The sequence below is a fragment of the Talpa europaea genome (genome assembly GCF_964194135.1).
Source record: "Talpa europaea genome assembly, chromosome: 10".
Taxonomy (NCBI): domain Eukaryota; kingdom Metazoa; phylum Chordata; class Mammalia; order Eulipotyphla; family Talpidae; genus Talpa; species Talpa europaea.
This window is the reverse complement of record NC_140077.1, coordinates 31214641-31234122: the sequence shown is the minus strand read 5'-3', so window position 1 is coordinate 31234122 and position 19482 is coordinate 31214641. Positions and strand designations below refer to the sequence as shown.

Sequence of the window (19482 nt, the reverse complement as noted above, 5' to 3'; positions counted from 1 at the left end):
TCAAATAATGAGTTCACATATGCCATAAATGGCAACTGCCACTTTAGAAAGGGCCACTGCTCACAACTCAGGATCATTTCCACAGATGGCACCATGAATGTGTGTGTGGTGGCTGGGAGGTCTGGGCCATGGCCTGTGAGTTATAGGGAGCCACAGAAGTTCTTCCCCTGCTTTATTAAGATATAACTGGCATAGAAGTTTAAGGTGTACAAAGAGTCAAGTTGATACATTTATATATTGTAAAGTAATGATAGCATTAGCTAACACCCCCATACCCACACATAATTGTCATTTCTTTTGTGGGGTTAGGAAATTTAATATCTAATCTCTTAGCAATGTTCAAGCCTATAACACGGTATTATTAGTGATAATCACCATGCTGTAGTACACTAGGTCATTTTATCACTGGAAATTTGTACCCTTTGACCAATATTTCTCCATGCCCCCAACCCCCCCCCCCCCCCCCAGCCCCTGGGAACTGCTCCTCTCTTTCTCCCAGTTCAAGCCACAGAAGGTTTTATGCGAGGGCTGCTCGCATGTCCAATATTTCTGACATGCTCTGGAAGCAGATTCCTTACTCTCGACTCCTCTGAGCACATACTTGATCTTACCATGTGGCCTTCTTGGGGGAGGGAATGCAAGTTAGTGTATTCAAAATTGGACAACCTTGTAACAAATGCTGTTCCATTTCAGCCAAGTCCTTTGTCACCTGAGTGTCAACGCAGCAGTGCTTTCTCATTTCACTCTCATTGCAACCATCCAGGAGGCCCTTCCAGGATATGAGGCCTTCCCCAGGTGCCCCTCTGCACCTTTGGAAGCCCCCTGCTGACTTTCTCCAGCCACACTGCCTTCCCCTGGTGTCCAGTGGCTAAATGGCTCCAGCCTTGGGGTGTTTGCCTTGCTGTGCTCTAGGCCTGGACCACACATCTAAAGCCAACCTGTTTCCTTATACCCCATTCTCTGCAATAACTTATTTATTTCCTCGTTTACTCGTCCCTGTTTGATCTTGTCCCCCCAGAACTGGGAGGTCTGAATGACACAAGGCGGGGGAATTTGTCTTGCCCAGCCCTTTTGCCAACAGCGGAGCTCCGCAGAGATCAATAATTGTGAAGGAGTTTTTACAAGGCAGGTCTTGTGCCCATTTCACGGATGAGGAAGCGAGGTCAGAGAGAGTGAGTGGGAGACAGACAGACAGACAGAGAGCGAGAGCCAGAGCGAGAGCGAGAGCGAGCGAGCGAGAGAGAGAGAGAGAGAGAGAGAGAGAGAGAGAGAGAGAGAGACACACACAGAGAGAGCGAGAGAGCGAGAGAGAAGCGCGCGAGCGCGCAGGAGCGCAGTGGGTTCCCCGCCGCTGGCTTGCGGGGCTGGGTGGGCGTGGGGAGCCCGCGGGGCGCGGGGCGGCGAGGGCGCCCGGGTCGGGGTGGGCGGGCGCGGGCTGCAGACTGGGCGGGCGCGGCCGGCGGCGCAGGTCAGAGCCGACCCGCAAACGGCAAACAAACGGGTCGGGCGACGCCGCGCCGCTCGCTCGCAGAGCAGGTGAGTCCGGGCTGCGGGCGCGGAGAGGGCCGGGTGCCCGGAGCCTCGGTAGACCGCGTGCCCAGCCTGCTGCGGGCGCCGCGCGGCCGGGGAGTGAACGCCCCGGGGGCTTCCGCGAGTCCAGGGCTCGGAATCGCGCCGCCCAGGCCGGCCGGGGGAGCGCCCTGCGCCTCCAGCCGCCCTGGCCTCACCTGGAGCGGGTGGTGGTGTGGAGGGGCCCGCGGCCGCTCCCTGGGAGCGTGAGGGGAGGAGGGGAGGGAACCTAGAAAGTGTCCAGGTGTCAGGGACAGGAGGAGCTAGAAGCTGTTCTCTGAAATTGCAGGAAACAAAGCAGACTCCTCCATTCTTTCCTCGCTGGGAGATTGATTTTATTGTATCTTTGGTTAGTTTTCCTCTGAATGATGGGGAAGGCAGGCGGCAGTGGTGTGTGCGCGTGTGTGTGCGTGTGTGTGTGTGTGTGTGTGTGTGGGGGGGGGTTTCCCCTACCCCCCAGGCATTGTAGGTGTTTCTACTTTGTCTAGAGAGCCGCCAGGGAACTCAACCTGGAGACACCATTGTACTGACCTTACAATCTGCCTCTCCCCTCCTGACTCTGGCCCTCTGGGGTGAATCTGGCAGATCTAACAGATCCTGTCCTTGCTGGGCATCTCTGAGGAATGCAGTGGGAAGTGAGGGCCAGTTTAGTATGAGGTTCCTTGCTGGGGCAAACCTGCCAGAAGCTTCTGAAGCAGCCCCAGAGTGATGTGATGGCTCAGGTGATCAGGTGAGGACTGGAGTCTGTAAGGGATGGACGCTGGAAGGGACAGGCGCTTGCTCAATCATGGCCCACATTTCTCCCCTGGGGGACTGTGCTTTTGTGCTCTGTCACAGTGAGGGCTGCTGCGAGGTTCCCAACCATGTCGGGAGGGAGGCAGCCTGCCTGAAAGTGTCATTACAGCGGCCCAGCGACCCCAGGTCTGTTGGAAAGAATGAGGGGCTGGAGCAGCTGGGGAGCTGGGGCTTCTGAGCCAACATGTGGGGGCCACAGGTCAGAGGACCCAGGGCAGCTGCTGCTCTACCTGTGGTGTCTTCACACTTGGTGGAGTCAGATCCCATTGTGCCCAGGTGTTCCTGCATGGGGTCCTCTTAACTTTCCTCCTTTTCAAGATGTGTCTGGAAGCATCAGTGCTGGATTTCAGAAATAAATTGACCAGGGTTTCAGTTCAGCTCTGCCACTTACTCATCACCACATACTAGCCTCACCATGTCTCTCCATCCAAGGGGGCCTCAGCGAGCGACCGCCTCTTTATAAATTTTAAATGGGTTTGATATAGATCTGAACATAGGAATTCGCTGTTATTGCACGTTGAAAATGGTCAAATACTGCAATTTCATATGGTGTAGTCTAATAAGTCCTTCCTGGTGGGGCTATGGTATGAATTAATGTGTAGTGCCCAGAGCTCAGTGAAAACTGACCCTTCTGCCCTAAGAAAGTGGGTGCTTGCCAGGGTGAGGGGATCCCCTTCCTTGGGCTCTTGCATCCAAGATCAGGCTCCTGCATCCCCTCTCCTGCCTGCTCTTCCAAATTCCCCTTCCACTCCTCTGGTACAATAGGTGCAAACTGCTCGCCTCACCCCCATCCCATCCCACCTCCCAGGTGCAACCTCTCAGGCTGCTTAGGCATCTCCAGTGGAACAAACAGGACAGAGTCACCTCTGCATGCTGCCGCCACTGCCCCCTGTCCTGGGGTTTCATCTTTGCATGGGATTCTGTGGCAAAGGCAGTGTGACTAGCATCATGAGTGTCCCCCAGGCACTGGCCTGTGGATGGGCTGGTCTTCAGCTCTGAAATGGGAGAGTGGGAGTGTGACCCTTTCTAGCCTGGGAGAGAGATGGGTGCTGGATCTGGGGCAGGGCTCAGAGCAGGACAGAAGGGGGCTGCTATAGCCAGACAGGTGCTCTGAGGCTGGGCATGGGTGAAGGATTGGAGGTGATGCATCCCAACCCTGTGCCCTCGTAGAGGGCTTTCTCAAGAGGCTTTGGTTCAGATGTAGAGCCAGATGTCCTCAGAGATCTGGGCATGGGTTTGTGTAGTCACTGTGACCTGTTTCTCATGGTGGAGGGGAGCAAGGTTCCCTCGGATGGGGCTGGTGGCATGAGTGGGAAGAGAAGGGAACTAGCATTTGCTGAGCACCCATTAAGTACTAGGTAGGTCTTATTACCAACCTAGGCAACTAGGTAATAAGCTTTCCAGGTGGCAAGAAAAGCTCCCGAGCAGGACCTGGTTCATCAAATTATATCACTTGCCCAAAGAACCAAGTTGGAGACTTAGTTGGAGGGAAATGCAAGGATCCTACCTTTCAGACTCCCCTCTTCCCTGTTTCATCCTGTGGGACTCCCCTAGGAGGGAAACAGACTATCCTGCAAGGTAAGTGTTACTCACGCTCCCCCACCCAAAAGTATAACTGAGGAAACTGAGGCTCAGAAAGGTCCGGTGACTTTCCCAAAGCCACTGTGCTTGTAGGTGGCAGAGCTAAGACTTGCACTCAGGACAAGCATGCTGCCCTGGGGTCCTGAAATGGTACTTTGCTGTTTTCCCAGATACCTCTGGTGGATTTAGTTGTGAGCCTATTCATGACCCAAAAAGCCCTCCGATGACTGAGAGCCATGTCCGCTCTTGGTGAAAAGCTCCCCTAGCTGTAAGATGACCTGCTTTCTGCCACTACCTGGGCTCTCTGACTGTCTCTAACCCTGAGCACATTAGCCTCAATCAGTGGGGTTATTGCTGGGTCATGTTGCTTTCACCGGGGCTGGCTACACTGCAGTCCTATCTCAAGACTTCCTTACCTGGCTTTATTCAGGAGCCTCCTATGTCCCAGGGGCCCACTTCTCAGCACAGTCTACAAAAGGAAACCAGCTTTCCCGCTGACCTGAGACTCAGGCATTTGGATCACTGCCACCTTGCCTCTGTAGTTTGCCTCTGGAAATCCTCAGTCTCTGCACAAGGGAATGGGGACATTTTGGAGGCCCTTCCCAGACCCTGCAGCTCGGGAGAAAGATGCATGGGTCAGCTGTCAGTTCCTGCTTCTTTCCTGATCCCCCAGTGATTTCCTGCCATGATACTATCCCAGCCCCAGCACTTCCTTCCTCTGCCTTGGTCCCAGAAGCTGCTGGGAAGGGGTAGTTTGGGTTCAGGCATCCATGTAGTCTAGGCAGCAGGCACGGGTGACGGGTGGCCCTGTCCACTGTGACCATCCCTTGTGTTAGCTCTTCATGGGTTCTCTGAGAAGAAGAGCTGCAAGCCAGGCAGATTCCCAGTGCTGCCTTCAGCATGTCCTCTTCCCCTGTCTCGGCATCCTCCTCAATACTTTCTCACATCCTAGTGATCTTTCTGGAATGGACTTGATCTTGCTGTACCTTTGATTTCTTCCTCGGCCCTATCCATTTGGATGGTTGATTTCTCCTCAACCTTTGAGCCCTGGATCAATGTCACCTCTTTTATCATCTCTCTGCTCCTTCTCTAAACTCCCAGCAACCAGGACTTTCGTTTATAGTAGTTTTGGTGATGGCATGTGAGCTTGAAAGTTCATTTGCATTCCTGGTGATCAGTTCCTCTGGTCTGGGAGGGACTGGATATATCATTTTTGCAGACCTTGTGGTTGCCATAGAGCTTGAGACATGCTTATTGAGCAATGAGCAGATGAAGTGGGATTTCCTAGAGCCCTCTCTAGTTAGGAATTCTGCTCTGACCATGCTGTACTTGGTCAGTTTGGAATCACTAGTGTTGCGTCCATTGCCCTAGGCGATGGGCAATCAGAGTCTTAAGTTTCTGTCCCATTTGCTGCTCCTGGGCACGGTGCATCTTATTACCACCATTTCATGCACTGGTGACTATTTCTGGACTCAAATACTGGACCCTACATTTGGCTCTGGTGTATTTCATTTTGTCATATTCAGTTCCACATGGCTCTTCTTGCCAGAAGACTATGGCGCCAGAAAAATCCTCCTGTTTCTGAGATCCAGTGGCCAAAATAACTAGACTAAGCTGTCAGTTGAATTCATGACTTGATCACATAAATGACTATGAGACTCATCTTTATAAGTTAGACCAATTACATGGTGAATGATATTTATAACAGCTAATAAATAGATTTTACTGATGGGGTAAAAACAGCCATGAACCTGGTCCCTAGTCCTCCCTGGACTCAACACAGGAGGCATGATCCCTGAGTAGCATTTGTCTCTTTGCTTTGCAGATGTCATCCCTGAGTCTTCTGGACTCTTCTTAGATCCACCATGAACATCTCTCACTTTCTGACCTTGCTCCCAGGATCCTGGCAGGCTCAAAACAGGAGCAAGTCAAAGGACATCCTGTACAACTTCTCTGACCACTGCCAGGATTCTGTAGACCCGATGGTCTTCATCGTCACCTCCTACAGCATTGAGACCATTGTGGGGGTCCTGGGCAACCTCTGCCTGATATGCGTGACCATTAGGCAGAAGGAGAAGGCCAATGTGACCAACCTGCTCATTGCCAACCTAGCCTTTTCTGACTTTCTCATGTGCCTCATCTGCCAGCCACTCACGGTCATTTATACCATCATGGACTACTGGGTCTTTGGTGAGGCCCTTTGCAAGATGTCAGCCTTCATCCAATGCATGTCAGTAACTGTATCCATCCTCTCTCTGGTCCTCGTCGCCCTGGAGAGACATCAGCTCATCATCAACCCAACAGGCTGGAAACCCAGTGTCTCCCAGGCCTACCTGGGGATTGTGATCATCTGGCTCATTTCATTCGTCCTCTCCCTGCCCCTCCTGGCCAACAATGTCCTGGAGAATGTCTTTCACAAGAACCATTCCAGGGCTTTGGAATTTCTGGCGGATAAGGTGGTCTGTACTGAGTCCTGGCCACTGGACCACCATCGCATCATCTACACCACTTTCCTGCTGCTCTTCCAGTACTGCATCCCCCTGACCTTCATCCTGGTCTGCTATGCACGCATCTACCGGCGCCTACGGAAGCAGAGGCGGGTGTTCCGCAAGGGCACCTACAGCTCACGGGCCTGGCAGATGAAGCGGATCAATGGGGTTCTCCTGGTAATGGTGGCCACCTTTGCCATGCTTTGGCTGCCTCTGCATGTGTTCAACAGCCTGGAGGACTGGCACCATGAGGCCATTCCCATCTGTCACGGCAACCTCATCTTCTTGGTGTGCCACCTGCTTGCCATGGCCTCCACTTGTGTCAATCCTTTCATCTATGGCTTTCTCAACACCAACTTCAAGAAGGAGGTTAAAGCCCTGGTGCTGACTTGCCAGCAGAGCGCCCCGGTGGAGGAGTCTGAACATCTTCCCCTGTCCACAGTGCACACAGAGGTCTCCAAAGGGTCTCTGAGGCTCAGTGGCAGGTTCAACCCCATTTAGCCAGGGCTAGGGCTTCTTCCCACCATGTTCATTGCCAGGCTCCTTCACTTAGCTACGTGGGCACGCTGCAAGCTGGGGGAGGGGTGGCGCTTCATCTTTATTGACTTTCTGGGGTTCAGATAAAGCCCATGTTGGCATCCATTTGCATTGTGAAGCCTGACATTCAGATGGCCCAGCCGTTTATTCCTGGGAGGATTCTGAGTCTGGATTCTGCAGGTCGCAGTGCTCCTTGCCGTTTGAGCAGATGCCAGCGCTCAAAGCAGACAGGGCTCATTCTAGTAATTCAGCAGCAGATGCTCTATGTGGAGACTCAGGAGCTCACTCCCACTGGTGACATGGTGAGGTCACTGAGGGTGGGGGAGGGAAGGAGCATGTGGAGTCAGAACTCTGGACCTTGGTCAACCCTTAACCTCTGTGAGAGGGGATGTTTGTGGATGGGCTTTGTGTGTGGAAAATAATTCTCTGGAGAAAAGACAATGAGATCTACTGTTAAATCATTAGCACATCCAACTGCAGACAACGGGTCCTGGTAGCTTTGGGTGTTCACGCTCTGAAAATCTGTCCTGAACTGCAGAATTCAGGAGTCACACCCTGCTCCTTTTTGGCTTTTCTGCATCTGTAACCTTGAATGGAAATAAGGGTGCAAGTGCCTTTCCTTGATGAGATTGTGAACGCTTTGAGGGGGCCATCTGTATTTTCATAGAGCTGTGTCCTCCATGTCTTGGACGGACCCTGGCATGGGGGTGAGCTCCAGAGGTTTACTGTGGTAGACTGACCAGAGGTGTCCCTACTGAGCACTCGGCAGAGGACAGGTGCCCTGTGTGTCCCATGGTCCAGCATGGGAAGAACTCATGCCACTGCAGCTATATTCTCTTGCCTGCTAGGACCTCTCTTAACAAGGCAGCTGGCCAGGGACTTTGTGACACTCCCCGGTGTCGACCCTGCAGAGGCCTGCAGTACTCATGGCCTGCACCCGCCTTCCTTCCAGACTCTTCATTGAGCTGACTAGCCCTGGGTGATGTGCCACTGTTTTTCCAAACCTCCCCAGGAGTTTGGGCCTCTCAATGGCCTTCAGTAGTGGCAGGGGGAGGGAGTTCTTGGAGTGTGGCTTAATGGGACTGTAAGGAGCCAGAGAAAATGGAGCAAGTGCTATGATAAGTATAAATATCCCCCCCCCCCATGGGGGTTACGGTCCAGTCTTTTGGATGCTGAACCAGATCCAAGGCTTCATCTGTGTGTAGACCTGACAGCCTGTCCTTGCTGGGAAGGAAATGTCTAGATTACTCCTGGGCCATTTGTTGAGCCTGGCTCTGCCCGCTTAGACCCACCGGGGACAGTGACTGGACCCGTGGTAGCCTACCAAGGCAGGGTGCTCAGGAGCCCAGAGCCCTTGAGAAGCTTCACTGTGAGGCCCCAAGGACTGGCTGCACCAGGAGGTCTGGCAAAGAGATGACAGCAGGAGCCATCTCTGACCATCTCTCTGGTCTGGTCCCTGATCAATAACCTGTGCAACTAACCCCCAAGCAAAAGCTTTTTGAGCCATGAGTTCCTTTCCTGGAGTTGGGGGTGGGGTGCTTAAGCCCCTTTGGATCCCATGCAGTTGCCTGGAGCTTGTGGTTCATCAGTCATCTCTGTGCCTGAGCAAGAGTGCTGGCATGCTTGTGAACTGAGGGGCCAGGCTGGGTACCTGGTGAAGGTGCTTGGCATTAAGAATTGGGGTAATGGTTGGAAGTCACTCTGCATCTTCTGTGCTCCCTCACCTTGTTTAGATTGAAACAGCCTGCCTGCCTGTCTCCTGCTCATGGTTCCTAATGATCCTTGGGGTCACTTGGTTACCCAGCACCTACTCAAAATGTGCTCACACCAGCACCCTCAGCCTCATGTGGAGCTTATTAGACAAGCAGAATCTCTCCACTCCAGACCTATTGAATTGGAATCCATTTTACCTGCATCCAAATTAATGGTGCACACATTCAAGTTTGACAAGCCCTGCACTAGCTAACTGATCACCCCTTAGTTCAGAGCCCCCCGTGAGCACCCGTTGACACTTATGGTGGGATCCAGCACAGAGTCTGGAAACGTGAACTCTGGAGCTACAACTTCAAGTGGTGATGCCAAAAAGGTGGATTCCCTTTCAGCTGTTTGCCTCATCTCTGCTCACATGTGGACATATTTCTTGTGAAATATGTATTCATTCATTCAGTATATATTTGACAAATAAACAGTTTGCATGGTTACATTCTCAGTGAACATGCCCTTCTTTATTCTCTTCATTTTCACTGGAAACTGCACCATCAACAGTTTTCTGTCTTGCAGGATGTTATTTTTGACAGCTGATTAAGAATTTAGAAATGTTCTTGTGAAAGCTGGTACCTGTGTACAGGATCTCTTTAGCATCTAGAGGAGGTTTTGTGGGAGGATCCATCTGAGATGGCTGGAATGGAGGTTAACCCACAAAGACTCCCTGGGAAACTTCAGTGGGTGCAAAGCCTCATCGAATCCTGGTGGATTGAGCTTAATCCTGCCTGATTCTTGCCCTTGCTTTTTAAGAAATGACCTTGATTTGTTTTTTCCATAATAAAAGTAATCCTGTTCATTTTGAAAATATACAAAAACAAAACAAAAAAGAGCATTTCCGCCACACAAAGATAATCTGTTTACATTTTGGAGGATCATTTCTTTAGTTTTTCTAGACATCATGTCATTTATCTAAAACATGGTCGAGGTCATTCCTTAAGTGTGTACACATTTATACATTACGTTGGAGGATCACTTTATATCACTTTATATCTTGTCTTTTGCTTAAAATATATGTGAACTTTTATGTGTTCTTTCAACAAATATGTCAAACCATGGTAGGAGCTGGGACTAGTAAAAATAAAATAGCTTACTGTCCCTGTTCTCATGGAGCTGACAATCCAGTGACTACATCTATCCTGTGTTTTAACCAAATATTGCAGCATATTTAGATGTTTCTAGAACTGTTACATATAGTTGTGATGAATGTCTATGTAGAGAGCTTTTTCTGTAACTGAAATTATTTCCTTAGGACAGAATACCAACAGGGGAATGAATGCTTCAAAAGACATGGGCACTTCTCAGGGCTCTTGATATGATTGTTAAATTGATTTACAGAGAGGCTAAAATGATTTGCACTTCCTTACCAGTGACTGTTTCCTTACCTGTGACCCCTGGCTGATGAAGAGGGATTGTCTTTCATGGACAGACCCTGTTGTTCATTACATTGCTTCCCCTCTCACCTGTTTGTGACTTCACTCCGGTATCATCAGTTTTCTTGGCTCCCAGTCCTGTCTAGCTTTAAAGTCTCTGCTTCTCTCCTCCCGGGCTCTTTTGCATTCACCTCTCCATCCAAAAAGCTCTTGCCAAGTGGTCTCCATGTTTCCAAACCCCATGACTGATTCTCAGTCTCCTCATAGGTAGTCAATCAGTGTCCTTCTGGCAGTTGATCAATCCCTTCTTCTTAAAACTCTTTCTGCATGTAGCTTTTTCAGGACACCATACTGTTACTCTGCTGCCTCCCTGCTTGGGCTCTCCTCATGCTCCTTCCCTGGACTCTCATCTCCCTGGCCTGGCATGTCCTCTAAGAGCCAGTGAGGTCCTCGCTCTCCTTCCCAGGTGGACTCTTCTAATCTTCTGGCTTTAAACACCACGGACTGTTTAAATGTCTCCTGTTCACAAATGGGACTCTCCAGTATGAATTTCTCCCTGCCCCTGGATTTGTGTATCCATGGATTGTGTTTACCAGACATCCAGTTGGCATCTCAAATTTGGAACTTAGAAAGCAGACTCTGATTTGCCTCAATCTCCGTCATTTCAGTAAATAGCAGCTCCCTCTTTTCATTGGTTCGGGTCATAGTCTTTGGGGTCAACTTTCTGTTCACACTCCACATCTAGTCCATCTGCAAGTCCTATCAGTTCTGCCTTTAAAATGTATTTGGAGTGACCCCTTCTCACCTGAGACGTCACTCACTCTGCCATCAGGTCTGAGCGCTGTCATCTCCAATAAGATCACTGCAGCAACCTCTCTGGTCTCAGTGACGCTTGGCAGGCTAAGTTAGATCTCTCCACACCTCTGTCCAAACCCCTTCATTGACTTTCTGTCCCTCTCAGAGTAAAATTCACAATCTGTGGCTTGCCTGAGCTGACCACCTGTCCTCTGGCCTCACTTCCCACCCAGCCCTCTTGCCCGCGGTCTGCAGCAGTGCTGGCGTGTGTGCTGGATCCTAAACACTTGACATGCTCCCTGTTCCTCCCTCAGCCCTTTGTACTTTCTACTCTTGCTGTTTGGAAGGCTACCCCAATATCAATATTTTCACTCCCTTTCTCCCTTACCTTAAGTGAGCCTTATCAGATGATTACTTCCTTAACCACACTATAAAAACACAACCCTTCTCACTGGGCATTCCTACCTCATGCCACTGGACTCAGTGCTTGCTTTGTACATTTACGTGATTCACTGCTGAGTCTCATTCCCTCATTAGAACTAAACTCCACGAAGCAGAGACCTGGTATGTTTTAGTCACTGTCCAGTGCTCAGATGTGTTAGTTGATCAGTGGGGCATGGTACTTCAATCTCTTATTTGTGGAGTGCAGGCATTTCGTTTTGTGGATTTGGGTTCTGGGTTTAACAGCTGTTGTTAGCTGATGGTGGGACCTTGAGGAGCAGCTCTTGCATCTTGGGTTCTGACCCTGTAATAATGCTGGCTGCTGTGCTGGACACTTTCCATATGTTGTCTCCCCTCAACCCTGAGGTTGGCTAGATGAAGAAATTGAGCCTAAGGTGTTAAAAAAAAAAGCTTTAAGCTTTCAAAAAGAGCCAGAATTGAAATCCAATATGATGGCTCCTAAAGTCTATGATTTGGACTGTTGTGGCATGAAAGGTTGACCAGATGATCTCTAAGTTGCCTCCCAGCTTTCATCTAGAGAGTTTGAACTTTATAGGCAATGGAGAGGCACTGAAGGGTTTTAAACAGAGAAGTGGGCACCTCTGGATCAGGTTGGTGGGGTCAGCTCCACTTGAATTGCATGGAGATGACAGCATTTTCATAGCAGAGGACTGCAATAGTCCCCCAAGGAAAGTGATATCAAGCAGGAAAAAATATGAAAGCAGAAATGGTCACAGAGAGAAGAGAGTGGATTGGAAAGATATTTAGATGTTGAATGGGCAGCGTGTCTTGGGCATGGGATAGAGAACAATAATTCCCAAGTTTCAGACTTGGGATAGTGGGTTGGTGTCTGGTCCACTTCATGAGATGGAACAAGTGTTTTTATTAAGGGGAGGGGGAGTTCATCTTTGGATGAGGCACTCTTAGGCATGCAGATGCATGGGCAGATAATTCAATCTGGAGCTCTAGAATGAAATTTGGTCAGGGCCTGACCAAAACGACGCTGAAAGGCAGGCCTGGGATGTGGCTAAACTAGGGTATGGCCTGATTTGGAGCTGGGCAATGCGCCAAAGGCACTCCAGTTTCCCAGAGTGGAATCTGGGGATAGGACATCAAGGTCAGCCAACAAGTTGGGGTCCTGGGACATAGGGTGGGGCAGTTCCAGTAGGAGGCCCTGGTGGATAGGCTGAAGTAAGGCAGGAAAAGGAGCTATATTTCCAGAGGTGACACAAGGTAAGTTGTCGTTCACCCATGTTCTGTGGTTTAACTTCTTTAGAGACAATGGCAATTTCAAGGTCAAGCTTCTTGGCTCAAAGTTGAGAGTTGCTGATGGGACTTAGGCTGGAAAGATCTGGAAGTTTCTCAAGGAAGAAATTTTTATTCTTACACCCTGCTGAGGGTTGGTCTGGGGTAGAGGAATGACCACAGCTGTTGTTTCTCTCTTGAAGTGGGTTATGCAGACTTGACAAGGATCCTTTAGAGACAAAGCCCTTGGCCTGGCCTGGTCTGGTGGTAGGGCTTCTTCCCAGACTGTCTCTTCAAGATTCTGACTCATCTTACAACTGCTTGCAAAAACACAGATGTAGACCTGGTTTGGGCTCCTGGGGCCTGAAAAGACCTGGAAAAGGGTTTGCAGGGCTTATTAACATGTCTTCTTAGCCAAGAGCACCAGGCACTTCCTTCACTGGGAAGTGGCAAGGGCATCTGCTGGGTGAACTTGCCAATGAACCTTAGAGCAGGGGGTAGCTGAGAGTGTGGTTGTATAATCATGACCCCTTGAGTTGTTTTAAGGTCACCATTTACTTGAAACTGATTCCTGAAAACTCTGAAAACAGTTTATCAGTGCAATTGGGTACCAGCACAAAGCTCTCTTAAAATACATTTCCTTTCATTCATAAGCCATCAGTGGGGCATAGGATTAGTCATCATTTTGACTGCCGAGGAAACCATACTGAAAACAGGGCATGTATTCGGAATAAAGAGCCTTAAATCACTGGCGAAAACTCTGTGATACTCATGTCTCCCTCCTCAGGTAGTTCTCTCTGTGGCAGCTGGCATCCTGGTGTCCCCTTGGAGATGTCATTTTTAGCCTCTTCGGGGTTTTATGACTTGAAGGTGTGGGGTGGATCTACCTGAGATTCCCCAAATTGAGACCTTCTTTTCCTATCCTTTCTTTTAAATACCTACCTCTTCAACTCAGTTACCTGGAGCAAGTTTAGCTGGGCAGGTGTGAGCGCTAGTCTTTCCCCAGGCTCCTGTCAGATTGTGCTGCCAATGACCACATCCTGGTGAGGTGATGGGATAGACTTTAGAATCCATCATATGGGGTTTCAAATATGATTCTTTTTTTTTTTTGTTAAGATTTCTTTATTTATTTATACAAGCACTGGGTACAGTCAGAAGCGCGGGAGGGTGAGAGAATTCACCACAGCCAGAGCGGGGAACACAACAGGCAGACTGATGAAATACACTGCTGAGGGGAGCAGTGGGCACGGCAGGAGATGTCTGTTGCGCCATGTGGGACCCTCTCCAGGGGCTGGGGATTGAACCGGCGCTGCAGAGGCTGTGGGCAGCTTTGCAGCCCAGCGCTCAACCTCTGCACCACCAGGGGAGGCCCCTCTTTTTTTTTTTTTTAAAGACTTACTTATTTATGCAAACAAGAAGGGGGTTGTAAAAGATTTTTTTAACGCTCTTAGGGTCACCTCCTAGTGAAGGCAATACTGAATGTTCTCATCAGTGTATCTAACTATTGGCCTGCACTACTTTTGTGTAGTACACAGATTTAACATGGTTAAATATAATAGGGCCTATAGAATATGGGGCTATTACACCATCTATGAATTCTGGGGGCCTACAGCTGTGGGCAGGGCAGAAAGGCCTGGATCTGAGCTTTAGGGAGGGGTGTATGCAGCTGGTATTCATTGGCATCTTCTCTGTAGTGGGTGTGATCTCACAGAGAAGCTGTTTTCCTGCAGAGCTGCAAGAAAGCTGGCTGCAGCTGAATCTCAAATGTGAACAAACTGGAACCCCAACCCCTGACCACGTTAAGAGTGGGCTGCTGCTCCCCAACTGTGAATGCTGGTCTGGAAGAGAAGGGCCTATGGCCAGAGTTCTGCCACACCACACTATGGCCAGATCTTCAGTCCTGGTTCCAATGGGGGAGGCCCTGGTGCTTTCCAAATCACATAAGCCCAAGGCCCAACAGTTCTTTCTTGGAGTCTGACACAGGTCCAGCTAATCCTTCAGGTCCCGTCCTGGAAGGAGTGAACACACTTGTTCTTGAACTTATCTCTGTGAGTTTTCACCACTGAACTCCACTTCAACAAGGAGAGTGTGGATTGCCAGGTAATTTTCCCTTGTTTGTTTAAGGAGTTTGGGGACCTAAGTTGTTTCCATACCCTTTGCGTTCTGCTTGCTAAAGGAAACCTATCCCATTCACAAGCGCAGACTCCTGACCAATGCAGGGATTTGGGAGATGAGAGAGTTGTAGAGAACCCCTTGGTGATGGGGCAATTACTGCTATGCCCACCCACCTCCCCAGGCTGCTCTCCCCAGCCAGAACCACCCCTCCTCCCTGCCCCATAACATGTTACCTGGTCTGCCCTCTAATACAGAAGTTAGGAGGACTCTGTCCAGTTCTGTCTCACAGGGTCTGGTTTATTGTGCAGAAGGATGTCACAGAAGTCTTGTCACATCATGGTAACTATCTTCTCATTGCTCAATGAATTTCATGTCACCAACTTACAGAGAAATACCGAAAAATCACTAACTCTGAGTCTCAGTTTCCAAATTAGTCAAATGGGGATTTGGATCAGAATATTTTCAGGAATCTGTGCTCTTTTAGAAGAGCTTATGATATCTTTATTTTTTGGGGGAAATATAGTAACTTTAAAGACTTCTGACCTTCCGTGGATGGAAGCAGAGACCCTCACTGGCAGAGCCAGTATCAGGACCAAGGTGTAAAATGGGCCTGGTGTGTGGGGGGAGTTGTCCAATTCTTATGAAATACAGTCTCATTTTCATGACTGTACTGATTTTTTCTAGCCTTCCATAGCCAGTCCAGAGCTTGATTCCTTATCTCTGCAAGTTAATGTCATCATTTAAGGTGGTATCAGGCATGTTGGAGCTGTGCAAGTAGCTATTAAAGCCAGAAAATAGCCTCATCGCTTTGAATTATTACTGAGCATCGATGGACACATGGTGCTAGATTATGAGCTATAAATGTCCAAAATGTTGAGAAAATATGTGAGGATATACTGGGTCAACGCCCCACATCACACTATTGCCAGCTTGCCACGCTGGGCTCCAGCGCTCAGGCAGGTGTCCAACAATGCATTCCATGATGCTTGGGTGGAGAATGTCAGTGCTTGAGCCTTGCCAGGCATCTTCTCCATGGGACTTGGTGCAGCTGTCTCCCTCCTACCTTGCTTGAGCTGGCCTGGAGCTTGGGACTGGGGAGTGTCAAAGCATTTGAGACAGCAGGAGGGTGACCAATCCTCTGCATATTTCCTTTTGGGTAAGTTTATCTCATAATGAATGCCATCCCATTTCTCTAGTTTTATGGATTAGAGCCCTCAAAATCATCCTCAGACTCTTGTCTACAGGTGCTGCCATTACAGTCTATGACCACACTGAAGTCACACCTTCAAAAAATCCTCCCTGTGACATTGCTAACCCTTTTCAGAATGTTCTTCCCTTCAAAGCCAAGCTCTGAGTGTGTTCTACAGCCAAAACCACAACTTTTTTATGTTCTCTTAACTTCTCTACTGATGGGTGTTTTGACAGGCGCTGAAGTCCCACAGGGGCTGAAGTTGCTGTTCCCAAAAGTCACGAAGGGCATGCTAATCTCCACAAGGTTTGGGTCCTCACCCTTCTTCATCTTTGCAGCATTTCATTCTTGATATCCGGTCCCTGAGGTTGCCTTTGCAGTTAGCTTACATGACGTGACTCTGGCCTCGTTCCGACTCTGGCTGCCTATCTCAGGCAGGCCTGCCTCTCAGACGTCAGGCTTTTCCTGGTTCTACCTTGACCTTTATGTCCCTCCTGATGCATTTCCCTTGAGCAATTGCATATGCTCCTAAGTCTTCAGCGGCCCGTTACAAGTTGACAGTTCAAATTTACACCTCCTCCAAACTTTACCTACTTGCTGGTTGGACATTACCACCAAGGTTTCCCACACCTCCCTGAAGTGCAAGTCCAAGGCAAAATGTGGGTCCTTCCTTTGCCTCTTTGTATTTTCCATCATAGCTTCTCTTTTCACCAATTATCTTTTTTTTTTTTAAAGATTTATTTTTATTTATTTATACACACACTGGGTACAGTCAGAAGCGCGGGAGGGTGAGAGAATTCACCAGAGCCAGAGCAGGGAGCAGAGCAGGCAGACTGATGAGATACACTGCTGAGGGGAGCAGCGGGCGGCAGGAGAGGTCTGCGCACCATGTGGGACCCTCCTTCGGTGGCAGCCTCGCAACCCAGCGCTCAACCGCTGCACCACTGGGGAGGCCCTTCACCAATTATCTTATGGCCTAACTCCTTCAGGCAAATTCTTCCTTCCTGTTGCTTCAGCTTGAACTCTTGCAAGAACCTCTTTAACATTATCTCCACCTTTAGACTTATTATCCCATGGCCCCTGCTCCACTCCAGCCACAGATCTCACCTTGACTCTTTTTTGATGGCTCCTCTCATCAGCAGGATGGCGTCCCTTGGCACATGTGTGCTCCACCTGTAGCTGGCTTCCCATCTTCTGTTTGTTCTAACCCCTACCCACCCCTGCTCCAGCTCACCAGAATCCTTATTTTTTCTGTTCCTCAATCACACCACTCATTGTCCCGATCAATGCCTTTTAAATCCCTGTGCACTTCCTGTGAACTTTCCCTGTTCCCTTAGCCCCCTGTATGCACGAACTCTTTGCAATGTCTATTGTAGGTACTTAGGGATTCTCAGAACTGAAAAAGAAAAGATGTCTCTCTGTCTTTCCATCTGGCTATAACCTCCTTAAGCAAAGGGACTTGAACTTTTATCTCTGGGGCAGTCAGCGTAGAGTCCGGCCCAGAATTATTGGCCCATGAAAAGATAGTATGCTGGTGTCCACTTTGCAGAACCAATACATGAGCTTTGAAGCTTAGAGGTGAACTGGGCCTCAGAGAGGAGACTGGACAGAGCTGGGCCAGAAACTTCTTCCTGAGAGTGCACCTAATCCAGGCTACAGTGGTCTCAGGCTGGCGCATGCAGAGTTTCCTGGACAGAAAATTTTAGCGAGGCTTTGTGGTCTAGGGGAATGTGGCCTGTTTTTTGTTTTTAAGGAAACATGCCAGTATAACATGAATGAAGAAAAAGTAGGAAGCAGGGAGAGAGGGGGAGAGAGAGAGAGAGGAAGAAGAAGAGGAGAGGAGAGGGGGAACCAAGGTAGAGACTGTCTTCTGTAAATTCTTTTTTTTTTTTTTTAAAGATTTATTTATTTATTTTATACAAGCACTGGGTACAGTCAGAAAAGTGGGAGGGAGAGAGAATTCACCAGAGCCAGAGCAGGGAACAGAACAGGCAGACTGACGAAGCACGCTGCTGAGGGGAGCAGCGGGCGGCAGGAGAGGTCCGTTGTGCCATGTGGGACCCTTGCCGGTGGCCGGGAATCGAACCGGCTCTGCAGAGGCTGCGGGCAGCTTTGCAGCCCAGCGCTCAACCACTGTGCCACCAGGGTAGGCCCCTGTAAATTCTTTGGGTTTAATGGAAACCAGTTCTCTATCTTGGGCTCAGTACTTTATCACGTGATTAAACTTCCTCCACTCCCCGCCCTCCCGCGCCAGCCCGACAGGCAGTATTATTGACACAGGAAAAAAAAGTCTACAACTCTCATATATATCAACACAGAAACCAATTAACAAATGCTTGTGTTCCTGTGTCAATATGCAAACTTCCTTACGTAAACCAGGGTAAACAGACATTTGGCTTAGAAATACCGGTTTTTAGAAATATTTCACAAATACAGGTCCAGATGGGATGAAGCTGCCGCACCTTCCCCTGGCAGCCAGGTGCCTGGACCCACCTGTTGTGCTCAGTCTCCCCTGTTGTGCTCTGAGTATTTCTATGGTCACAGTCTTCAGCCTCATGGGAGCTAAGATTTCCCCGAGTATGTGGCAGATCCGTGTGCTGTCACTGAGCAGTGAGCGAGAATGGCTGTGTGTGGGTCCTCAATGAATGAGAGTCCTCTGGTCACCATCATGAAATGCCCGGATCTGCCAGGCACATGCTGTCCATGTGCCAGGGTCTGGACTCCGGGAGACTGGGTGACAAGCATGCACAAGGTGACCGGAGTAACCCAGAACTTGTAAGGGAGACCAAGATTTATGGCAAATGGCTTTTCCGTATGCTGTGTCATACAGTGGAATATAGAGAGCAAGCAAATGTCCAGCGGCCAGGAAAGACTAAATAACATGGTATGACTGGAACAGGCGCTTTGGTCCTGAGGGCACAGGTGCTCTGGCTGGTGACATTTAGTGGCAAGCCCACACCCCTCTCATAGGACACTTGCTGATCTAGTCACCAGGGACCCTGCTCATATCCTGTCTCATCTCCAAACATCCAAGCCCTGAGAAGAGGTCAGACAGATGTGTCTTGACAAAAGTCTGCAGCACGCTCGGCTCAGCCCCCAGCGGCGCTGCCTCTAGCCCTGTGTTGCCATCACATGGACTTTCCTTTGCCTTGGTTGGAGTCTCAGAGGTTTGCTATCTCCAGAGCGAGGCACCAAGTTTGCGGGAGGGTGACTCCCTCTGCTGTCTGTCGCTGAGATGGTGCTAAGAATATGAGAGGTAGGAAACAAAGGGGCACAGCTAAGAGAGGCCAGAGTGGGGAGCTGGATGGCCTGGTGACCCTCTGGAAGGCAACTGCCCCAGCTTAAAGCCCGTCCTGTGTCCCAGCTTCTTCCCCTGCAACGTTCATTCTAATGTCTTTCCTGCTTGAACATCCAGCAGTTCTGGAATAGGAAGGTGCAAGTGAGCTCCTGGGTTGCACCCAGTGCCTGGATAAAGTCCTCATTGAGTTTGTTCAGTGCCATTTAAGGGCCTCGTGTCTTCTTTGGCTTTGGACTTCAGATCACAGGTCATTTGAGCTCAAAGTGTGAGGATTTGTTTGTTCTTTTAGGCTGG

General features: G+C 49.6%; 1 protein-coding gene across 1 annotated transcript; it reads left to right on the top strand.

Moving 5' to 3' along the window:
* Positions 1-5792: 5792 nt before the first annotated feature.
* NPY4R2 (neuropeptide Y receptor Y4-2) lies at positions 5793-6935 on the top strand (the record flags this gene model as incomplete). Its single annotated transcript, XM_084244822.1, has 1 exon — positions 5793-6935. The coding sequence occupies exon 1, from the start codon at positions 5811-5813 to the stop codon at positions 6933-6935; it is 1125 nt and encodes a 374-aa protein (XP_084100948.1). The 5' UTR covers positions 5793-5810.
* Positions 6936-19482: the final 12547 nt, after the last annotated feature.